At 42.0% G+C, this 19,088-nt stretch overlaps 1 protein-coding gene across 2 annotated transcripts in view; it reads right to left on the reverse strand.

Annotated features, from left to right (window-relative positions):
- Nucleotides 1–667: 667 nt before the first annotated feature.
- SNX9 (sorting nexin 9) overlaps nucleotides 668–19,088 on the reverse strand; it is a 240,724-nt gene continuing 222,303 nt past the window's right edge. For both annotated transcript variants that reach the window (XM_068231862.1, XM_068231861.1), the window contains exons 15-18: nucleotides 15,374–15,463; nucleotides 5,696–5,810; nucleotides 5,511–5,602; nucleotides 668–1,374 (exon numbers count right to left, since the gene is read on the reverse strand). In XM_068231862.1, the coding sequence (XP_068087963.1) occupies nucleotides 1,327–1,374; nucleotides 5,511–5,602; nucleotides 5,696–5,810; nucleotides 15,374–15,463 (345 nt within the window). In that variant the 3' untranslated portion in view covers nucleotides 668–1,326. The remainder of the gene's footprint in view (nucleotides 1,375–5,510; nucleotides 5,603–5,695; nucleotides 5,811–15,373; nucleotides 15,464–19,088) is intronic.

A 19,088-nucleotide genomic window follows, 5' to 3' on the forward strand; every position in this document is an offset into this window, starting at 1 on the left:
GGATGCTGCCATATTTATTTCCTTCTAAGCAATACCAGTTGCCTCTCAGCCTTGCTGATCTATTTAGCTGCAATAGTGCCTGAATAACACCAGATAGGTGCATGTAGAAAATCTTGTCAGATTTGACAATAATATCAGAAACCCGTAAATTGTTGCATGCTTGTTCGGGGTCTATGGATAAAAAAGTATTAGACGCAGAGGATCAGCAGGGTAGCCAGGAAACTGGTATTGCTTAAAAGGAAAAAAATATGGCAGCCTCCATATCCCTCTCACTACATTCGCACTTATGCAACTTACAGTTGTATGTTTGTACTGTAAGTTAGAAACATCTTAGCTTGCATTTTCATGGAATAGTCTCTTAATAGGGGGAACAGTAGCAGCTAGTGTAACACAACCAACCTCTGTTTTCTCCAAGAACAATCTGCTAGATTGAACAATAATCTCAAATCTACTGGCACATTAAAATATCAAAGTAAAATACGCAATACACCAACAATTCAAGTATAAATACAATTATGAATATCCGCTATTCTGTACAAGCATAGAAACTTTTTAACATTCCAGAGTGGTGTTACATAATTATTTTACAAAAATAGATTACATTCTGATTTATCTGTCACTTTAAAAAGATAGAAAAGGAGAAAGAATCTCAACTAAAAATCAATAATCATGACTAAGTTTCTCTTGTTTATTAATAAAAAAAGAAACTTCAACTTTTTTATGCATTTTTGTTCCTGAGTTGCACAAAATAGTTTAAACTAAACAAAAGAAAGAAGGCAATGGTAACAAGGCTGGGTAATTATATTGTGGTGTATTATATACAGCTTGAACAATGAGCAGTTCTGTGTGCCTTGAGAAATGTATGCTCGTCAATTGCACTTAGGGAAAAAATGTAATTCTGAAGATTACAGTTTGGTACAAAGATTACATTTAAAAATCAGAGTATGGTTCCAATCAAATATATATATAATGTCTGTGAAATTTATAGGCAAGATAGGTGCCAACACCCCCCTCCCCCAAAGATTCTTCTTAATGTATGTTCCATGTATGAAATTATAGTGCTTTTTTTCTTGTAAGGAAGAGGCTGAAAAGTGAATGAGTTAAGTATGATGTTTTGATGTTAACAAAAATTAACATGCATTTTAGTGCACAGGGAAGCTATCTTTCTGGGAAAGATAACTCTAACTTGAAGTAAGGTCAGCATTTGCAGCTGTGCATTTCCAAGTTTGTCATCCTGGGTGCAGTGTCCAAGGAGTTATTATGCAATGTGCACCAATACATAGAAAGGCACTTCCAATAATCCTCAAGACCCATGTTTTGGATTTCTCACATGACAGGGAAACGGCTTAGAGCCTGTTTCAGCTTTTCTGCAATCTGGCAACAGAAAAAAGACAAATTATTAAAATAGGCTACAATATAGGATTAAAAAAAAATTCAGCATAACATACACATTTCAAAGGATGGCACTTTGGAAAATTGTTCTATTTGACTAATGTTTGTGCCCAATTTCATACAATTGCAGACCCCCTTGGTTATTATTTTTGACTCAAACTAAAAGCCTGAGCATGCAATTACTATCTGAGGGCTGGAGCCCACTAGATCGATTTTTTGAGCGTTTGGGGAGCACTTTGAATCGCTAGCACTATCCCTAAACGCTCTGCCAATGTAAATAAATGTAACAAATTCCACAGTAGCGATTGCGATTAGTAAAATCGCAATTGCAGGACATGCAGCATTTTGAAAGCTTTTGCGCTTCAATGTAATGTACTGAAGCGCTGGCAAATCGCTCATGAATACACATAGCGATTTGAATGCAATTGCAAACTGTAAATAAAATTATGATACATTGAAAGGACTAATCAGAGTTAAAATCACTAATCGCAAATCGCTACACAATTGCTGGCAAAAAGCTTACACTTTTTAAAATCGATCCCAAAAGCGCCGGAAAACGCTCATGAAATCGCTTACAAATCGCTTATTAAAAATGCTAGCGATTATACTAGCGATTTGTAGTGGGTTCCAGGCCTGAAGGAGTAGAGGCGCTCACTTGAGTGGTGCTCGTACGGACTCAATAATTACGAGTCCGTAATTACAGAGTTCGTAGTTGTCAGTTACGAACTCGTAATCAGACATTCGTAATCAGATGAAATTAGGAAAGCTGATTACAGGTGTACACAAAATTGGATTCATGAGTACTTGAATTTCGATTACGAGTCGGCAATTTCGAGTACTTTGAGTAATGTTAATCTATAATGAAATTTAAACTCCCTAGCGGTATGATTACTTCCAAATTTTATTGTCTAAAAGTGGTGCATTTTTTCCCCACAAGCTTTAAGACCCTAAACATCATACCACTAGATAGATCTGGGGTAGACCTGCACATTACAAACCTCCCATGGATCCAGTTTAGGGTTACCGCAATATGGCGTGGGATAATTTCCCCATTTTAATAAAGGCAAGCAGTGAGACCTATCTGATACGATAAGTAGTATGGTTTTGTGTACAGAAAAATTAAAGAAGTTGCCACATGATTTCCAAAAATACAAATTTTTACTATCCATAGCACCTAGTTGTAGCTTTACAGTAAATTAAGCATAGTCCTCATATAATTCTTTTTATGCCAAAGCAGGTGCAGAATGGACTAGCACTACAGGAAGCTTGAAGAAATCCCAGATAAGGGCCCTTTTACACTTAATCAGTTGTTCACAGTTATAACTGAAAGAAAACTGATTTTCAAAGTAATGCCCATGTTTTCCTATGGCTCAGTTCCCACTATACACGTTTAATGGAAAGCTTTTTTACACTGCACTGCTGTGGAAAACCAATGCGTACTAACGCATACCAACGCATTAAGTGCAGAAGGACCCTAAGTATAAATCCTTTTGTTGTGTTGGTCACGGGTGCACTTTATTCCCTTAATCAGCAATAATCCATTGCTCTACTTTCCCAAAAAATGTCTCTCTAAGAAGTCTAGTACTGGGGGTGAAGGCGCCCAAAAATAGGTAATGTAATGAAACAAAAAATAATAAGGTGGAGGGAGGTGTCTTTACCACTCCAGATAAAAGAACCCAAACCACAGGGTTAATGTAAAAAGATGAAATTATTTACCGTATATACTCGAGTATAAGCCGACTCGAGTATAGGCCGACCCCCCAACTTTTACCAAAAAATCCTGGAAAAAATGATTGATCCGAGTATAGGCCGAGGGTAGGAAATGCAGCAGCATTAATAATAAAAATAATTCCTCCTCATCATCTGTCTAATCACAAATTGTAATTTGAACTCTCCTGTGTCACCTGTCAAGGTAAATAAGCTCATTTGAAAGCACAGGATGTTAATATGTCTGCTTCCATGAAAGCAGGAAGTAGACGCACTGCAGATGTATTGCAGGATTTTGTATCAGCTGTAACAAAGAATTGTTTTTCTTTACTATCTTAAGGTGCGTATCTTATAGAGCAGAGAGAAAGTACTGAGTTCTGCGTTAAAGGCTATCACTAATGGCAGCGTGCCCCCCTGCACTCCCCCACCGCAATGTGTAAAAAAAGGGAAAAAAAGCTGAGCAGCACTAATGATCACATAACTCCCCCCTCCCCTCCTGCTCGTGGCTATGTGTACAGTAATCTGTGCCCCCTTCCCGTTTGCCGCAATGAGTACAGTAACCCACATGCCCCTTTCCCCCGCTATGTGTAACTTGAGTGCCCACCTCCCCGAGTGCACCTTCCTTCCGCAGAGTGTAAAAAAAAAAAAAAAAAGCTGAGCAGCGCTAATGGTTGATTAACTTCCCCCTCCCGCTCGCCGCAATGTATACAGTAACCCGCGTGTCCTCCTCCCCGCTATGTGTAAAGTGCTGTAATCCATGTGACAGTCTCTCCCTGGCAGACTGGAGTGTGTTGCCAACCTTGGAATTGTCCTCCGTGTCCCCCGAGTGTCACCATATGCAGCGCAGCTTTGAGTAACTCACAGTGATCCGCGCTGTGTTCGGATGCCTCTTCCTGCCTGTCGCATGCTCGTTGCTATGACGTCGCACGTGGTGCACGTGATTGAGTCATAGCAACGAGCCTGCGACAGGCAGGAAGAGGCATCCGAACACAGCGCGGATCAAAGTTACTCAAAGCTGCGCTGCATATGGTGACACTCGGGGGACACGGAGGACAATTCCAAGGTTGGCAACACACTCCAGTCTGCCAGGGAGAGACTGTCACATGGATTACAGCACTTTACACATAGCGGGGAGGAGGACATGCGGGTTACTGTACACATTGCGGCAAGCGGGAGGGGGAAGTTAATCAACCATTAGCGCTGCTCAGCTTTTTTTTTTTTTTACACTCTGCGGAAGGAAGGTGCACTCGGGGAGGTGGGCACTCGAGTATAAGCCGAGACCCCCACTTTTGGGCCACTTTTTTGGCCTCAAAAACTCGGCTTATATTCGAGGATATACGGTATTCAGCACGATTAAAAGGACAACGCATTTCACGGGTCTCAGACAGTTTCTTCATGGATGCCAGATTTCTGGCGTCCATGCTTGTGACCATATTTTAAAGGCACTTGTATTGACCCCAAGAAGCGGGCTGAGACCCGTGAAATGCGTTGTCCTTTTAATTGTGCTGAATAAATAATTTAATCTTTTTACATTAAACCTGTAGTTTGGGTTCTTCCATCTGGAGAGGTAGAGACACCTCCCTCCACCTTATTTTTTTGTTTCATTACATTACCTATTTTTTGGCGCCTCCACCCCCTAGTACGATACATTACATCTCCTTTGGAGGTGTTCACCTTCCCGGTGTGGTGTTATCTACAACCAAGAAAGACCAACCAGGAGTGCGACCATCCAGTTTCAGTAGGACCTGGGATACCGAGCGGGGACGGTTATTTCCCCGTTGGAGATATATGGTGGTTGCAGGGACTGCAACCCTCCTTTGTGAGTATAAATACTCTTATACCACAATCTAACATCTAATACACCACAATACTGCACCATTTGGCTCCTGGTCTCTCTTTGTCATACAGGTGACCGTAGTATTCTCACAATGACCACCTTGTCTAAGAGGTCTGTATCTTCACAAAAAAAATCCTTGCAAACAAAATAGCACACATTTCACTAAAGTAAAAAAATTAAATATTTCCCCCCTGGTTTATTATTGTAGAAAAAGGCTGAGTGGCTTGAAAAAGAGCTATAGCAGCTTGAAACATCGGGCTGTCGCCGCCAAAGCCTACTTTTTTGACAATGTTGTCATTTTAATGACGAACTAATAAAGAGCTAATCTTTATTTTTGCTACTTTCGTGTGGTGCCAGCCTTTTTCTACAATACTTCACGTGGACCCTGAGGATACTGGGGTCTGAGGCTTGGGCATGCAGCAATTGCTCCTTATGGAAGAGTGCTCCTCCACTTTTGTGTTTGACGGTCCCCTGGTTTATTAGTAGTGATCAATACTACACTAACGATTGAAGGGGACAATTGATTTTATCCATTGAGCAGTAAAAAATTCAAGGGATCTGAGAATGATCTTACCGTCTCATAAAACTGTATCTGCTGTTCCAAGTAAAGGCGAACGACACTGTTGTAATCGTAAATTCGATTGGAGTGAAAGTGATTCATTTCAGCTGAGTGAGAAATAAAAAGAAAATGTTGAGAGGTAAAGTACACTACCATAAGTGATTCATATATGACACATTTTCCAAGTAGTAGTCTTTTACCTTGAAGTGCATATGACATTGTGCTTACTCGCTTCAACATATTCAACTTGTCCTGCTGTGTAATTTTACTAGTAGCCACCAATTTATCACTTTCTTTTACTTTATCAATGGCTGCCTACAATAACAAAAAACATGCAGAGTTGTGACATTTTAGTTCAAGCCATTCCAGTTGTACACAAAGACCAAGAACACCCCAAATTTCAAATCAAGGCAAAAAAAAAAAAATAATTCATATTACACAGTATACAATTATTATTAATTTCTATGAGGGACATTGGGCTCAATTCTGGTAGCTATGTGAGGTAAATATTTTTTTGTAGGTAAAATACCCATTTCAAAACATCAGTTAAAACATGAGGTAAATGCATAGAGTGAGGTAAAACATGAGGTATTTCAGTGGTAATCCTGCAGCAAGTAAGTAATAGTCTTTAATTGTCTTCCATAAGTTAGGATAGTCTTTGGAAGATTTTTTTTTTTTTTTTTGAGGAGGGAAGGTGTATTTGATTATGTAGCAACCTATGAAAAGTAAATTTATAGGCATCCATTGTAAAAAAAAAATCAGCTCTTTTACCTTTAGAGGCTGGGGGGAGGGGGGGGGGGAGAGCACTTTTAGAGGCGGGGGGAGGAGCACTTTTAGAGGCTGGGGAGGGGTCAGCACTTTTAGAGACTGGGGGTGTGAGTACTTTTACTTTTAGAGGCTGGGGGTCTGGAGGGGGGGTTACAGCACTTTTACTTTTAGAGGCAGCTGGGGGGGCCTCGGAGCACTTTTAACCAGAGGAGGGGGGGGGGGGGGGGGAAGATCGGTGTTTGCCGCAGTTTTACTTAATTTTTTTAAAAATAGAGGCTGTGGGTTGGAGCATTTTTACTTTTTTTTCCAACCAGAGGTTGGGGAATGGCAATGTTGAGGGGGAGCGCGGCAGATGAAGGATTGTACAGGGTTTGGAGCACTTTTTCTTTTTTAAAACAAAATGGAAGCTGGGAGGGGATTCGTTGGTCAGATCACTTTTACTTATTTTAGCAAAATATGGGGGCCCTGAACACAGAACAAGCTGAAAAGGCTCCATGTTATGTGACAGATATCACAATTCTGTCACAGCACTACATTTATCATGTAGTAGAGGTCACGGAACAGCCATGAGAAACGAGAACGCAATCGCAATCGGTTTATTGCGCCGATTGCCATTGACGTGCTAGAATCTGGATTGGTTGTGTAGTCGTGCAAGCGATCAGAAAATGACATTTTTGTATTCTTTTTAAAACCAGAGATTTGTCCCCCTCTGAGTAAAGCATCCCCTCACCCCTCAGGAATGTTGCACGTGGCCAGATTCCCTGCAGGGACCAGCTCATTCCCCCCACAGCCAAATGGCTCCATGAAAAGGGCCAGGAAGCTGGCTCCCCAGGGGGGCCATGAGAAGCCAGCCAGGGAGGCACCGATAAGGACAGATATGAATGCATGTGATGTATGGTTTCTTACCTATTATATGGAGACCATACATCGCACAGCTATAAAATTCATATAGTCTTATTCGTTAAAGTCTGCCCAACGTGCGGATATAAAATTCATGGCCATATCTCGTCCAGTTATTGCGGTATGAATCTTCTCAGGAACCTGAGAAGCTACCCAAGTCACATCTGATATATTAATCTGTATTTTTTCCGACAAGTATGAATCTGTTATCCACCTAAATATGACATGTATCGTTCATGAGTTACGGCATTTCATAAGTTTAAACCTAAAATCTCTCAGAGGGATTGAACTGTCATTGGTGGGTAATTCAGAGGGGGCAGGCATTGCCACACCCCCGAACCAGCTTCATCAAAAGCACATGGCCGGCAGGCGGACCCCAGTCCTCCAAATTCCATCTGTATGAGAGCCTGTCTGCTGCCAGCCAGAGGACACGTGGCTAGCGGCCATCTTGTTTGGACTTTGCTCTGATCTGAAACAAAAGCATTTTGCTGAAATTGAAACCAAGGACTTTATGATTCATAAAAGGACATCTCTCCATGAACTTTAAGTATCCGTGTTTTTCTCCCTTTTATTTTCATACTGTTTTATCTCATGTCTCAATAATTGTTGATTTTAATAATTTTTTGTATATATTAATTATTCATATTGCATATTTAATAAACGATTTTCAAACGTCCTTTGTTTATTCAGCTACCCTATTATTCAGCTATACACAGAAACTGAACCCACTTCTGAGGAGACGCTATTTTCGTTGCTACCTAGACAGAATAGAGTGTGTTTAACCGTTTTATTTGCAGGTCTACAAATAGCTAGTCAGTGGGTGCTTCTGGCCCAGGAAAGCAGAAGTGGTGGCAGTTATACCCTGAAATAGTGTGTAAGTTGTAATTACCGTACCTCACAGGCTCCCTTCTGGTCGGGCTGCTGCCCAAATTCTGTTGGTTTCTGCCCACTGATCGCGACCACAGCTTGCATGGTCTGTGTGCTGAAACCCAATTGGAAGGCAATTTGCGGTCTGGCCACCAGGGGCACTAAGACAGTAGAAGTAGGTCTAATTATGTGAGGTAAAAGACATGCAAACACGCCCCTTATTCTCTTCAGAATTCAAGTGTGAGGCATTTCACTACTAAATACCACACATTTTTAGTCGAAAATTACCACATGAATTACCGCATGAAATTACATGAGGTAGAACCTTACTTAAACTACCAGAATTCAAAAGTTGATTTCCCTCATGAGGGAAACTAAATTCCATGAGGTAATTATTTACTAAACGCTACCAGAATTGAGCCCATTGAGTGATATAAAGTGCTATACAAATACTGCAAAAACATCAAAAGAAGCCAACAACTATGATTGTTTTCTAAGGAACACACACACAGGTCCATTACTTCCTAAAATTTGCATTCAATGGCGAGGTGTCTACCATGATTGACCCTGTTGAGAATAAACAACCTTGGCACAATATCCTAGATCACTTTTGCTGATTGTTTTTCAAAAAGCTTCAAACTGTAACCATTTGCTAACAACTCCATGCCAATTGCAACCCCAGGAGCGCTCAACGCCAATTGGTGTGAAGTCCTGGGGAGGGGGTTTGCAGGAGATCGTGCCCGCATCTCCGCTTGAATGACGAAGCTCCACTCCATCATCAGTCTCCCAGCCGCTAGGAGACTGTTAGACGGCTAAACCGCCGTCTATTTACAATGCACAGTGCTGCGATCTAAGGCAGCACTGTACTGGGGACAGCCGTGTCACTTGGCTGTCCCCTGGGAAGGCACAGGAGCTGATGCCTATGACATCCGATGACGGTGATTGGCTGGCGGGCGGAAGGGAGGGCGGGGAATAAAAAAAATTGGTCAAATTTATAAAAAAAACCAAAACAAAAACCCACTAATATAAAAAAAAAAAACATGCCGGCAGGGATCAGAGCCCACCAGCAGAATCATCTGTTGGTGGGCAGAAAAGGGGGGGGGGATCACTTGTGTGCTGAGTTGTATGGCCCTGCCACAAGCCCTTAACGCTGCAGTAGCCTGAATTGTAAAAAATAGCCTGGTCACTTGGGGGGTGTAAGCCTACGGTGTTCAAGTGGTTAATAACTTCTGGGCATAAGACAAAAGGTGACCATAAAGTTAAAGTGATTAGCATCACTCTGGATACCACTAACCGGGAAAATGGTTTTAATCTATTATCCTACTTTGTGTTTTATGGAAAATACATCTACATCCTGTGAGGTTTTGTTGCAAGCATGGAAATATAAATATACTGTATACAGACAGTCCCCAGGTTACAGTCAACCAACTGATTACGAATGGCACACCTGTCACAATGACATCACTTTTGCACCAAAAGTCAAGACGAGTTCAGATAGCTTATCAGGGCTGCAGAGGACATTTACAGTGGAGCACAGAGGGGGACCCTGGTGGTATAATTGGGGACACTGGTAGCAACTGTGGCTGGAGGAGGTTCGGAGGGGGCCAATAACGGTGGAAAACACCACAGAGAGGGATAGTGGGAACACAGGTGGCAGCGATGGGAGCAGTGGCTGCATATGATGACCATTAAGGCACAGAAGGGGACACAGGTGGCACAACAGTTGCGACACGCAGAGGGGCACAGTGGAGGCACAAAGTAGGAAGGACACACACAGGGGCAGAGGGGGAACCTGGAGGTATGGGTGGAATAGTGTTTCGAATTACATACAAATTAAACATTAAGAGTAAACCAGCAGCTCTATCGTGTGTGTGTGTCTTCAGTTGGTGATGTGTCAGGTACCGGCCCCATGGCAAGCCTGCAGAGAGAGTTCCCGACGGGGGTTTCAACCAGATTGAGAGGGGGACCAGCCTTATTGAAGCTACCACAAGGCTGTCACCCTCCACCACACTCTGCATGACTCAGCCACCACTAGCAGTCATCCGTGATGCTACTGCTAGACACTACGACAATTCCTGCTCCGCTGTCAAGCTGCTAACACTCAGGTTGGCGTTTTACGTATTTTGGGTCAGCCACGGGCTTTAGGCCAAAGTACACCACACACACAATGCAATCTCACATGGTAGCAATGAACAATCCGAACATGCAATCAGGCACTGAACTTGTAACGCAATTACACAGCAGTCTCTCTCTAGAAGATGTAAAGCTCTGCTTAGTACTCAGAAGACTAGCTTATTAAATAAAGATGTAATACGCCCCAAAAAAGTGGAACAGTGCAGCAAGAAATATGTACAAAGATATTTACAAAAAAAAGTAAAAGTTACAAAGGCACACACAAGACAATTTGCTTATCAAAATAAAAAGGGAATAAATCATATATCAAACTTTACCAGCGCAAAGGTCCAAGCGTTGTTTGCGGGAGCACGCAGGTTCTGACCAGAAGTCAGGGCACCCCTAGTGTGTGGCTAGCTCCTGAGAAGAACAACTATTCCTTATGTGAGCATCTGTTTTAAAGCCCAGAATGTAGCTCTGGGCTAGAAAAATAATTTCCTGTGGAAATGCCTTTTTTTAATTTATTGAACTACATCTTGGTAATTATTGGCAGACACACTCAACATTTTCTGGCTCCGACAACCCAGACAGCAAAAGTGTTGGCTGTTCCCTATCAAGGTGTTTACAGGTGACAATAAGGTGTTTGCATTGACAATAAGGTGTTCTACTCAAATGTCCCTATAAGCAGACTTCACAGGAGGAGGCAGATGTAAGCCCTTCAACACAGCAGACCAATGTCCAGCACTCTCCAGCGTAAATTACATACAATGTATCACATTTACACATTTTATTCAGACAGCATAATCAAAATGGATACCCACAAAAGATTCAAGTTAAAAAATAGCTATTATATCATGTACAACATCACAACTGAGCACATCTGGGACATCTTGTCTCGCTCCATCCACCAAAAGACTGTCCAGGAGTTGGTGGATGCTTTAGTCTAGGTTTAGGAGGAGATCCTTCAGGAGGCGTACGACAAGAATGGGCGCCAGGAGACTTGGGTGCAGGATACAGCCGGTATGTGGCTGATCCTGCTGCCGCACAAGTCCCGGCAGTGTCAATTACTATTCCCCTTCCAGGCTGCCATGGATAGTGGGGAATGATGTAATCAATACCTGAAAGCCAAATTACAGTGTTTTAAATGTAACTTCAGCTCCGTCTTCTGACGGCGCTGAAGTTACACTCTGTGCGGAGCTATAGCCGTAATTCCTATTACGGCCTATGGTGGCGCCGGCTGCGCCCAAATCTCCTGCGCTGGAATCTTAGTGTTCGTTCAGGTGACTGTCCACAAGCTTATCAGGAGCATGCCCAGGCGTTGTAAGGAGGTAATACAGGCATGTGAAGGCCACATACACTACTGAGCCTCATTGTGTCTTGTTTTAAGAACATTACATCAAAGTTTGATCAGCCTGTAGTGTTTTTTTTCCACTTTAATTTTTAGTTTTGACTCCAAATCCAGACCTCCATGGGTTGATCAATTTGATTTCCATTGATAACGTTTGTGTGATTGTTGTCAGCACATTCAACTACATAAAAAGAGCAAAATATTTAATAAGAATATTTCATTCAGATCTAGGATGTCTTATTTTTGTGTTCCCTTTATTTTTTGAGCAGTGTAAAATACACACACAAACACACACATATTATGTATATATACACATATATACATACATACATACATACATACATACATACATTATATATATATATATATATATAATAAAAGCCAAGGGATGAGCAGCACAAGCCGAATTTTATGCAATACTATGCAAAGCATGCACGCAGCACTGGAGAACCCTAATCTCCATAAGAAATATATAAATACAGAGGGTGCTGCAGCACACAACAGGAAAACAGTAACCAAGAGCCCCTGTCACTGTTTTCCTGTTGTGTGCTGCAGCACCCTCTGTATTTATATATTTCTTATGGAGATTAGGGTTCTCCAGTGCTGCGTGCATGCTTTGCATAGTATTGCATAAAATTCGGTTTGTGCTGCTCATCCCTTGGCTTATGTTATTTTCCCCTGTGAGCGTGCATAACCACACCCATCTCTAGCACAGTTAAGTATATAAATGAGCGGTGCTCATAGTTCAGTTAGTAGCTATTAGAAGGTGAGGTGTTTTTAATTTCATTTCTCCCATTTAGCTGACCCCTGGGCTTTTGGCATGGTTCCCACTAGAACGCTGATAAAAACTTGCATTTTTGCCTGGTTAGAGTAGGACTCACCAGATCGGGGACACTTTGGCGCAGTTGGTGAGCTTAAACGCGTTAAAGCGTAACCAAGAGCCCCTGTCACTGTTTTCCTGTTGTGTGCTGCAGCACCCTCTGTGTATATATATATATATATATATATATATATATATATATATATATATATATATATATATATATATATATAATGTCTCTTGGTGATTCTATGCGTTAGCTCTCTCCATGCTGTCCGATCTTGTACAATTTCTGCCAGTTGCCTTAAAGAGAACCTGAACTGAAAATAAAAAGTCAAAATAACCATCCACAGGTCATACTTCCCTCCTGTGCAGTCTACTACTCAATCTCTTTCGCCTCTCCTGCATCCCATTTGTCCACTGTGATCAATGGATTTCTCTGTCCTCCATTTTAAAAATGGCCATTACCCCCTAACAGCTGCCTGGTCAGCACACTGTTAAACTGTAATATTACCCACTTGAGCCATAGGGAAATATGGACATTACCTTGCACATTCAGTTGTAACCGACAGCTGCTGATAGATAACTGACAGCAACTAGTATATTTCAGTTCTGGCAAAATCTTGTCAGAACTGGAAGGGATCACTGTAAGATGAAAATGGTTAGCTTCTGGGGGGAATTGATGGTGAAGTTAGTGTGTAATATTCATTTGTAGCTAAACCATGTGTTTATTTTAAATAATTTTACTCATTTCAGTTTCCCTTTAAGCTCAATCCTGTGTCAGCTTTGATGGTGTCAAGCCAACGCGTTCTCTGGCGGCCTTGTCGCCTTTTGCCACTGATTAGTCCTAGCATTAGGTCTTTCTCTAAGGAATTTGATCGCATCACGTGGCTGAAATATGGGAGTCCGAGTCTGGTGATCTTGCCTTCCAGTGATATGTCTGGTCTTATATGTTCCAATACTTCTTTGTTCGTCATCCTTGCTGTCTATGGAATGCGAAGCAACCGTCGCCAGCACCACAACTCGAAGGAGTCAATTTTTCTTCTATATGCTTTTCTTAGGGTCCAACTTTCGCAGCCATATATGGTTATGGGGAAAACGATGGCATGAACCAGTCTACATTTAGTCGTAATGCTAAGGTCTTTGCTTTTCCATACTTGGTTCATGCTTACCATTGCATTTCTGCCGAGGGCTATCCGACGTTTTATTTCAGGACTACAATCATCATTTTGATCAAGATCTGAGAGCCGAGGAAGGTGAATCTCTTCACACACTCAATCTTTTCATTGTAAACTGCTATCTTGATCTTGCCGTCATCTACTGTTGTCATGAACTTGGTCTTTTTGATATTCAGGAAGAGGCCAAGCTTTGCACTTTCATCATTGATTCGATTAATCAGATGCTGCAGGCCATCCGCCATTTCTGATAGAAGAGTCGTGTCATGAACATACCGAAGGTTCTTGATGTTCCGTCGACCAATTTTCACGCCAATTTCTGTTTCCTCAAGATCCAATTTTCTCATGATCACTTCGGCGTAAAGATTGAACAGCAAGGGGCATAGAATACAACCTTGCCTCACACCTTTACCAATTTTTAACCAATCAGTATATCCATAGGGTGGTCGCATTGTGGCTTCTTGGCCGTCATTTGTGATCTTATCAGCTTAACCAGATGAGTTGGCACACCCAGTTCGCCTAAGGCTTTCCACAGCTTATCGTGTTCGACACAATCAAAGGCTTTTTTATAATCGATAAAGCACATATAGACATTCTTCTGATATTCGTGTAATTTCTCCAAGATCCATCGAAGATTCGCAATATGATCGTGAGCGCCACAACCTCTTCTAAAACCTGCTTGTTCATCAGGTAACTCGAGGCGTTGATGTATGATCTTAAGAAGCACTTTGCTCATGTGAGGAATGAGGGCAATTGTGCGGTAATTAGAGCAATCTTTAGAATCTCCCTTCTTTGGCAATGGAATAAAAACTGATCGTTTCAATTCTTTTGGCCATGTGTTGGTTTCCCAGATCTTCTGGCATATTGCAGTGATGGCTGCAATTGGTATGGGTCTTATCATTCCAAAAAGGATTCTATCAATGCCAGAAGCCTTGTTGTTAGGTAATTGGCTTATTGCCCATGCAACTTCTTCTGAGAGGATGGTTGGCTCTGATTCAAATGTCATGGTTGCTTTTTCCTGAATCTCTAGAACATCACTCTTGTGAGCATACAGTTCTTCTGTATATTCCTGCCATCTGTTTTTGATACTGCATTGGTCGATCAGATCTTTTCCTTTCTTATCTTTGATGGTCCCTTTACGTGCTGAAGCATTTCTGGTTTGATCCCTCACAAAATCCTCTTCCAGTAATTTGCATTGATGGTTCCAAAATAATTCTTTGTCCTGTCTCGCTGACTGTTGAAATTCTGCATTAAACCTCGCAGTCTCCTCTCCATTTCCCGCAACTTTGGCTGCTCTTCTCTGCACCACAAGATTAATGGTATCTTCCGTTAACCATTTGCATTTCTTTTCTGGCTTCTTATGTGGGATAGTCTTTGCTGCCGTTTCAATGATGATGGATTGAAACTCTTGCCATAATTCATTTTCTCGGAGGTTAAACACTGTATATACATACATACACATACAACTCATGACAATGATCAGCAGCACCGACAGGCAATTTATCGTTTAAAGGTAAACTAATATTGCTATCTCCATATTCCTTGCCTTTTAGAGTCATTCAAGTGGCTATTACTAAATAAAGTCATTGATAAATGGATGCATGAGACAGGAGAAATGGGTCAATATATACAGTGGCACTGTGTGAAGAAGTATCTGTGTTGTAACTGAATTCAAATGTGATCAAACATCAAAGTAGTCCATGTTCCTAATAAAGTGGCCAGGCAGTGCTATTCTACACACTATGCATTTTAAGCAGACTGTGAGTGATTGGAAAGTCTAAAATGAAAAGCACATCTCCTCTACAACATGTGGGTTTATCATGGGCGATCCCCTACTGCGCACAAAATATTTCACATTTTTATGAACACATAAAAACTTAAATGGCACCTTATGAGCCGAAATCATGTCTGGAAAGCAGCTTAGAAAACCTTTGTACTCATGGTTGGTTTCCATCAAGTAGTGCAGATCTTTCCTTGGCTGAAAAATAATGAAAAAGGAAAATAACTTACCGTATGTCAGAATTTTACTGATAATCTCATCCACTGCCTGAAGCAAAAAAATAAAATACGAATAATAATTCACATAATTGTCTCTTTTATAGCTAGATAACCAGAACAGATATTTGCTCCCAACGATTGTTAGCCTATGTATCTGATGGATTAACCTTGTTTAGCAACATCTGTCCAGAAGCCATGGCGGCAATATGACAGCTTTTCATGTCCAGAGCCTGGAGAGAGTTTTGCCACACTGGGGAGATGGGGACGTCTCGAAAGACTGTTCTAGCAAGAGGGAACAGCTGGATTTTTCGATTGAGAAAAAGATGAGCACCTGGCCTAAATGCCTAGTGTATATATATATATATATATATATATATATATATATGGCAATGGTAGGGATTAGATTGTGAGCTCCTTTGAGGGACAGTTAGTGACAAGATATATATATATATATACACTGTACAGCGCTGCGTAATATGTCGGCGCTATATAAATACTAAATAATAATAATAATATATATACATATATATATACAGTGGAGGAAATAATTATTTGACCCCTCACTGATTTTGTAAGTTTGTCCAATGACAAGAAAATTAAAAGTCTCAGAACAGTATCATTTCAATGGTAGGTTTATTTTAACAGTGGCAGATAGCACATCAAAAGGAAAATCGAAAAAATAACCTTAAATAAAAGATAGCAACTGATTTGCATTTGATTGAGTGAAATAAGTTTTTGAACCCCTACCAACCATTAAGAGTTCTGGCTCCCACAGAGTGGTTAGACACTTCTACTCAATTAGTCGCCCTCATTAAGGACACCTGTCTTAACTAGTCACCTGTATAAAAGACACCTGTCCACAGAATCAATCAATCAAGCAGACTCCAAACTCTCCAACATGGGAAAGACCAAAGAGCTGTCCAAGGATGTCAAAGACAAAATTGTAGACCTGCACAAGGCTGGAATGGGCTACAAAACCATTAGCAAGAAGCTGGGAGAGAAGGTGACAACTGTTGGTGCGATTGTTCGAAAATGGAAGGAGCACAAAATGACCATCAATCGACCTCGCTCTGGGGCTCCACGCAAGATCTCACCTCGTGGGGTGTCAATGGTTCTGAGAAAGGTGAAAAAGCATCCTAGAACTACACGGGAGGAGTTAGTGAATGACCTCAAATTAGCAGGGACCACAGTCACCAAGAAAACTATTGGAAACACATTACACCGCAATGGATAAACCACCCTGGCGTTCTATTAAGATCGCCAGGGCGGCTGCAGGAGGGTTTTTTTTAAATAAAAAAAAAACTATTACATGCAGCCAACTGAAAGTTTGCTGCATGAAAGCCCACTAGAGGGCGCTCCGGAGGCGTTCTTCTGATCGCCTCCGGCGGCCAAAAGTAACACGGAAGGCCGCAATGAGCGGCCTTCCATGTTTTGCTTACTTCGTCGCCATGGTGACGAGCGGAGTGACGTCATGGACGTCAGCCGACGTCCTGACGTCAGCTGCCTCCGATCCAGCCCTTAGCGCTGGCCGGAACTATTTGTTCCGGCTGCGCAGGGCTTAGGCGGCTGGGGGGACCCTCTTTCGCCGCTGCTCGCGGCGGATCGCCGCAGAGCGGCGGCGATCGGGCAGCACACGCGGCTGGCAAAGTGCCGGCTGCGTGTGCTGCTCTTTATTTCATCAAAATCGGCCCAGCAGGGCCTGAGCGGCACCCTCTGGCGGTAATGGACGAGCAGAGCTCGTCCATACCGCTAAGGTGGTTAAAATCCTACAGGGCTCACAAGGTCCCCCTGCTCAAGAAGGCACATGTGCAGGCCCGTCTGAAGTTTGCCAATGAACACCTGAATGATTCTATGAGTGACTGGGAGAAGGTGCTGTGGTCTGATGAGACCAAAATAGAGCTCTTTGGCATTAACTCAACTCGCTGTGTTTGGAGGAAGAAAAATGCTGCCTATGACCCCCAAAACACCGTCCCCACCGTCAAGCATGGGGGTGGAAACATTTTGCTTTGGGGGTGTTTTTCTGCTAGGGGCACAGGACAACTTAATCGCATTAACGGGAAAATGGACGGAGCCATGTATCGTGAAATCCTGAACGACAACCTCCTTCCCTCTGCCAGGAAACTGAAAATGGGTGGTGGATGGGTGTTCCAGCACGACAATGACCCAAAACATACAGCAAAGGCAACAAAGGAGTGGCTCAAGAAGAAACACATTGAGGTCATGGAGTGGCCTAGTCAGTCTCCGGACCTTAACCACCCTGGCGTTCTGATTAAATCGCCAGGGTGGCTGCGGGAGGGTTTTTTTTAAATAAAAAAAAAACTATTTCATGCAGCCAACTGAAAGTTGGCTGCATGAAAGCCCACTAGAGGGCGCTCCGGAGGCGATCTTCCGATCGCCTCCGGCGCCCAGAATAAACAAGGAAGGCCGCAATGAGCGGCCTTCCTTGTTTTGCTTATATCGTCGCCATAGCGACGAGCGGAGTGACGTCATCGACGTCAGCCGACGTCCTGACGTCAGCCGCCTCCGATCCAGCCCTTAGCGCTGGCCGGAACTTTTTGTTCCGGCTACGCTGGGCTCATGCGGCTGGGGGGACCCTCTTTCGCCGCTGCTCGCGGCGGATCGCCGCAGAGCGGCGGCGATCAGGCAGCACACGCGGCTGGCAAAGTGCCGGCTGCGTGTGCTGCTTTTTATTTGATGTAAATCGGCCCAGCAGGGCCTGAGCGGCAGCCTCCGGCGGTGTTGGACGAGCTGAGCTCGTCCAGACCGCTCAGGTGGTTAATCCAATAGAAAACCTATGGAGGGAGCTCAAGCTCAGAGTTGCACAGAGACAGCCTCGAAACCTTAGGGATTTAGAGATGATCTGCAAAGAGGAGTGGACCAACATTCCTCCTAAAATATGTGCAAACTTGGTCATCAATTACAAGAAACGTTTGACCTCTGTGCTTGCAAACAAGGGTTTTTCCACTAAGTATTAAGTCTTTTATTGTTAGAGGGTTCAAAAACGTATTTCACTCAATGAAATGCAAATCAGTTGCTATCTTTTATTTAAGGTTATTTTTTCGATTTTCCTTTTGATGTGCTATCTGCCACTGTTAAAATAAACCTACCATTGAAATGATACTGTTCTGAGACTTTTCATTTCTTTGTCATTGGACAAACTTACAAAATCAGTGAGGGGTCAAATAATTATTTGCTCCACTGTATATATATATATATATATATATATATATATATATATATATATATATATATATATATATATATACACACTGTATATATACACACTGTATATATATATATATATATATATATATATATATATATATATATATATATATATATATATACACACTGTATATATATATATATATATATATATATATATATATATATATATATATATATATATATATATATATATATATATATATATTGTATATGTTTTCCTGTTGTGTGCTGCAGCCCCTCTGTATTTATATATTTCTTATGGAGTCTGGGGACCTCCAGTGCTGCGTGCATGCTTTGCATAGAATTGCATCAAATTTGGTTTGTGCTGCTCACCCCTTGGTATTTATTTATAACATTCCCCTGTGAGCCTGCATAAC

Source organism: Hyperolius riggenbachi, chromosome 4, assembly GCF_040937935.1.
Source record: "Hyperolius riggenbachi isolate aHypRig1 chromosome 4, aHypRig1.pri, whole genome shotgun sequence".
In the NCBI taxonomy this organism is placed as follows: domain Eukaryota; kingdom Metazoa; phylum Chordata; class Amphibia; order Anura; family Hyperoliidae; genus Hyperolius; species Hyperolius riggenbachi.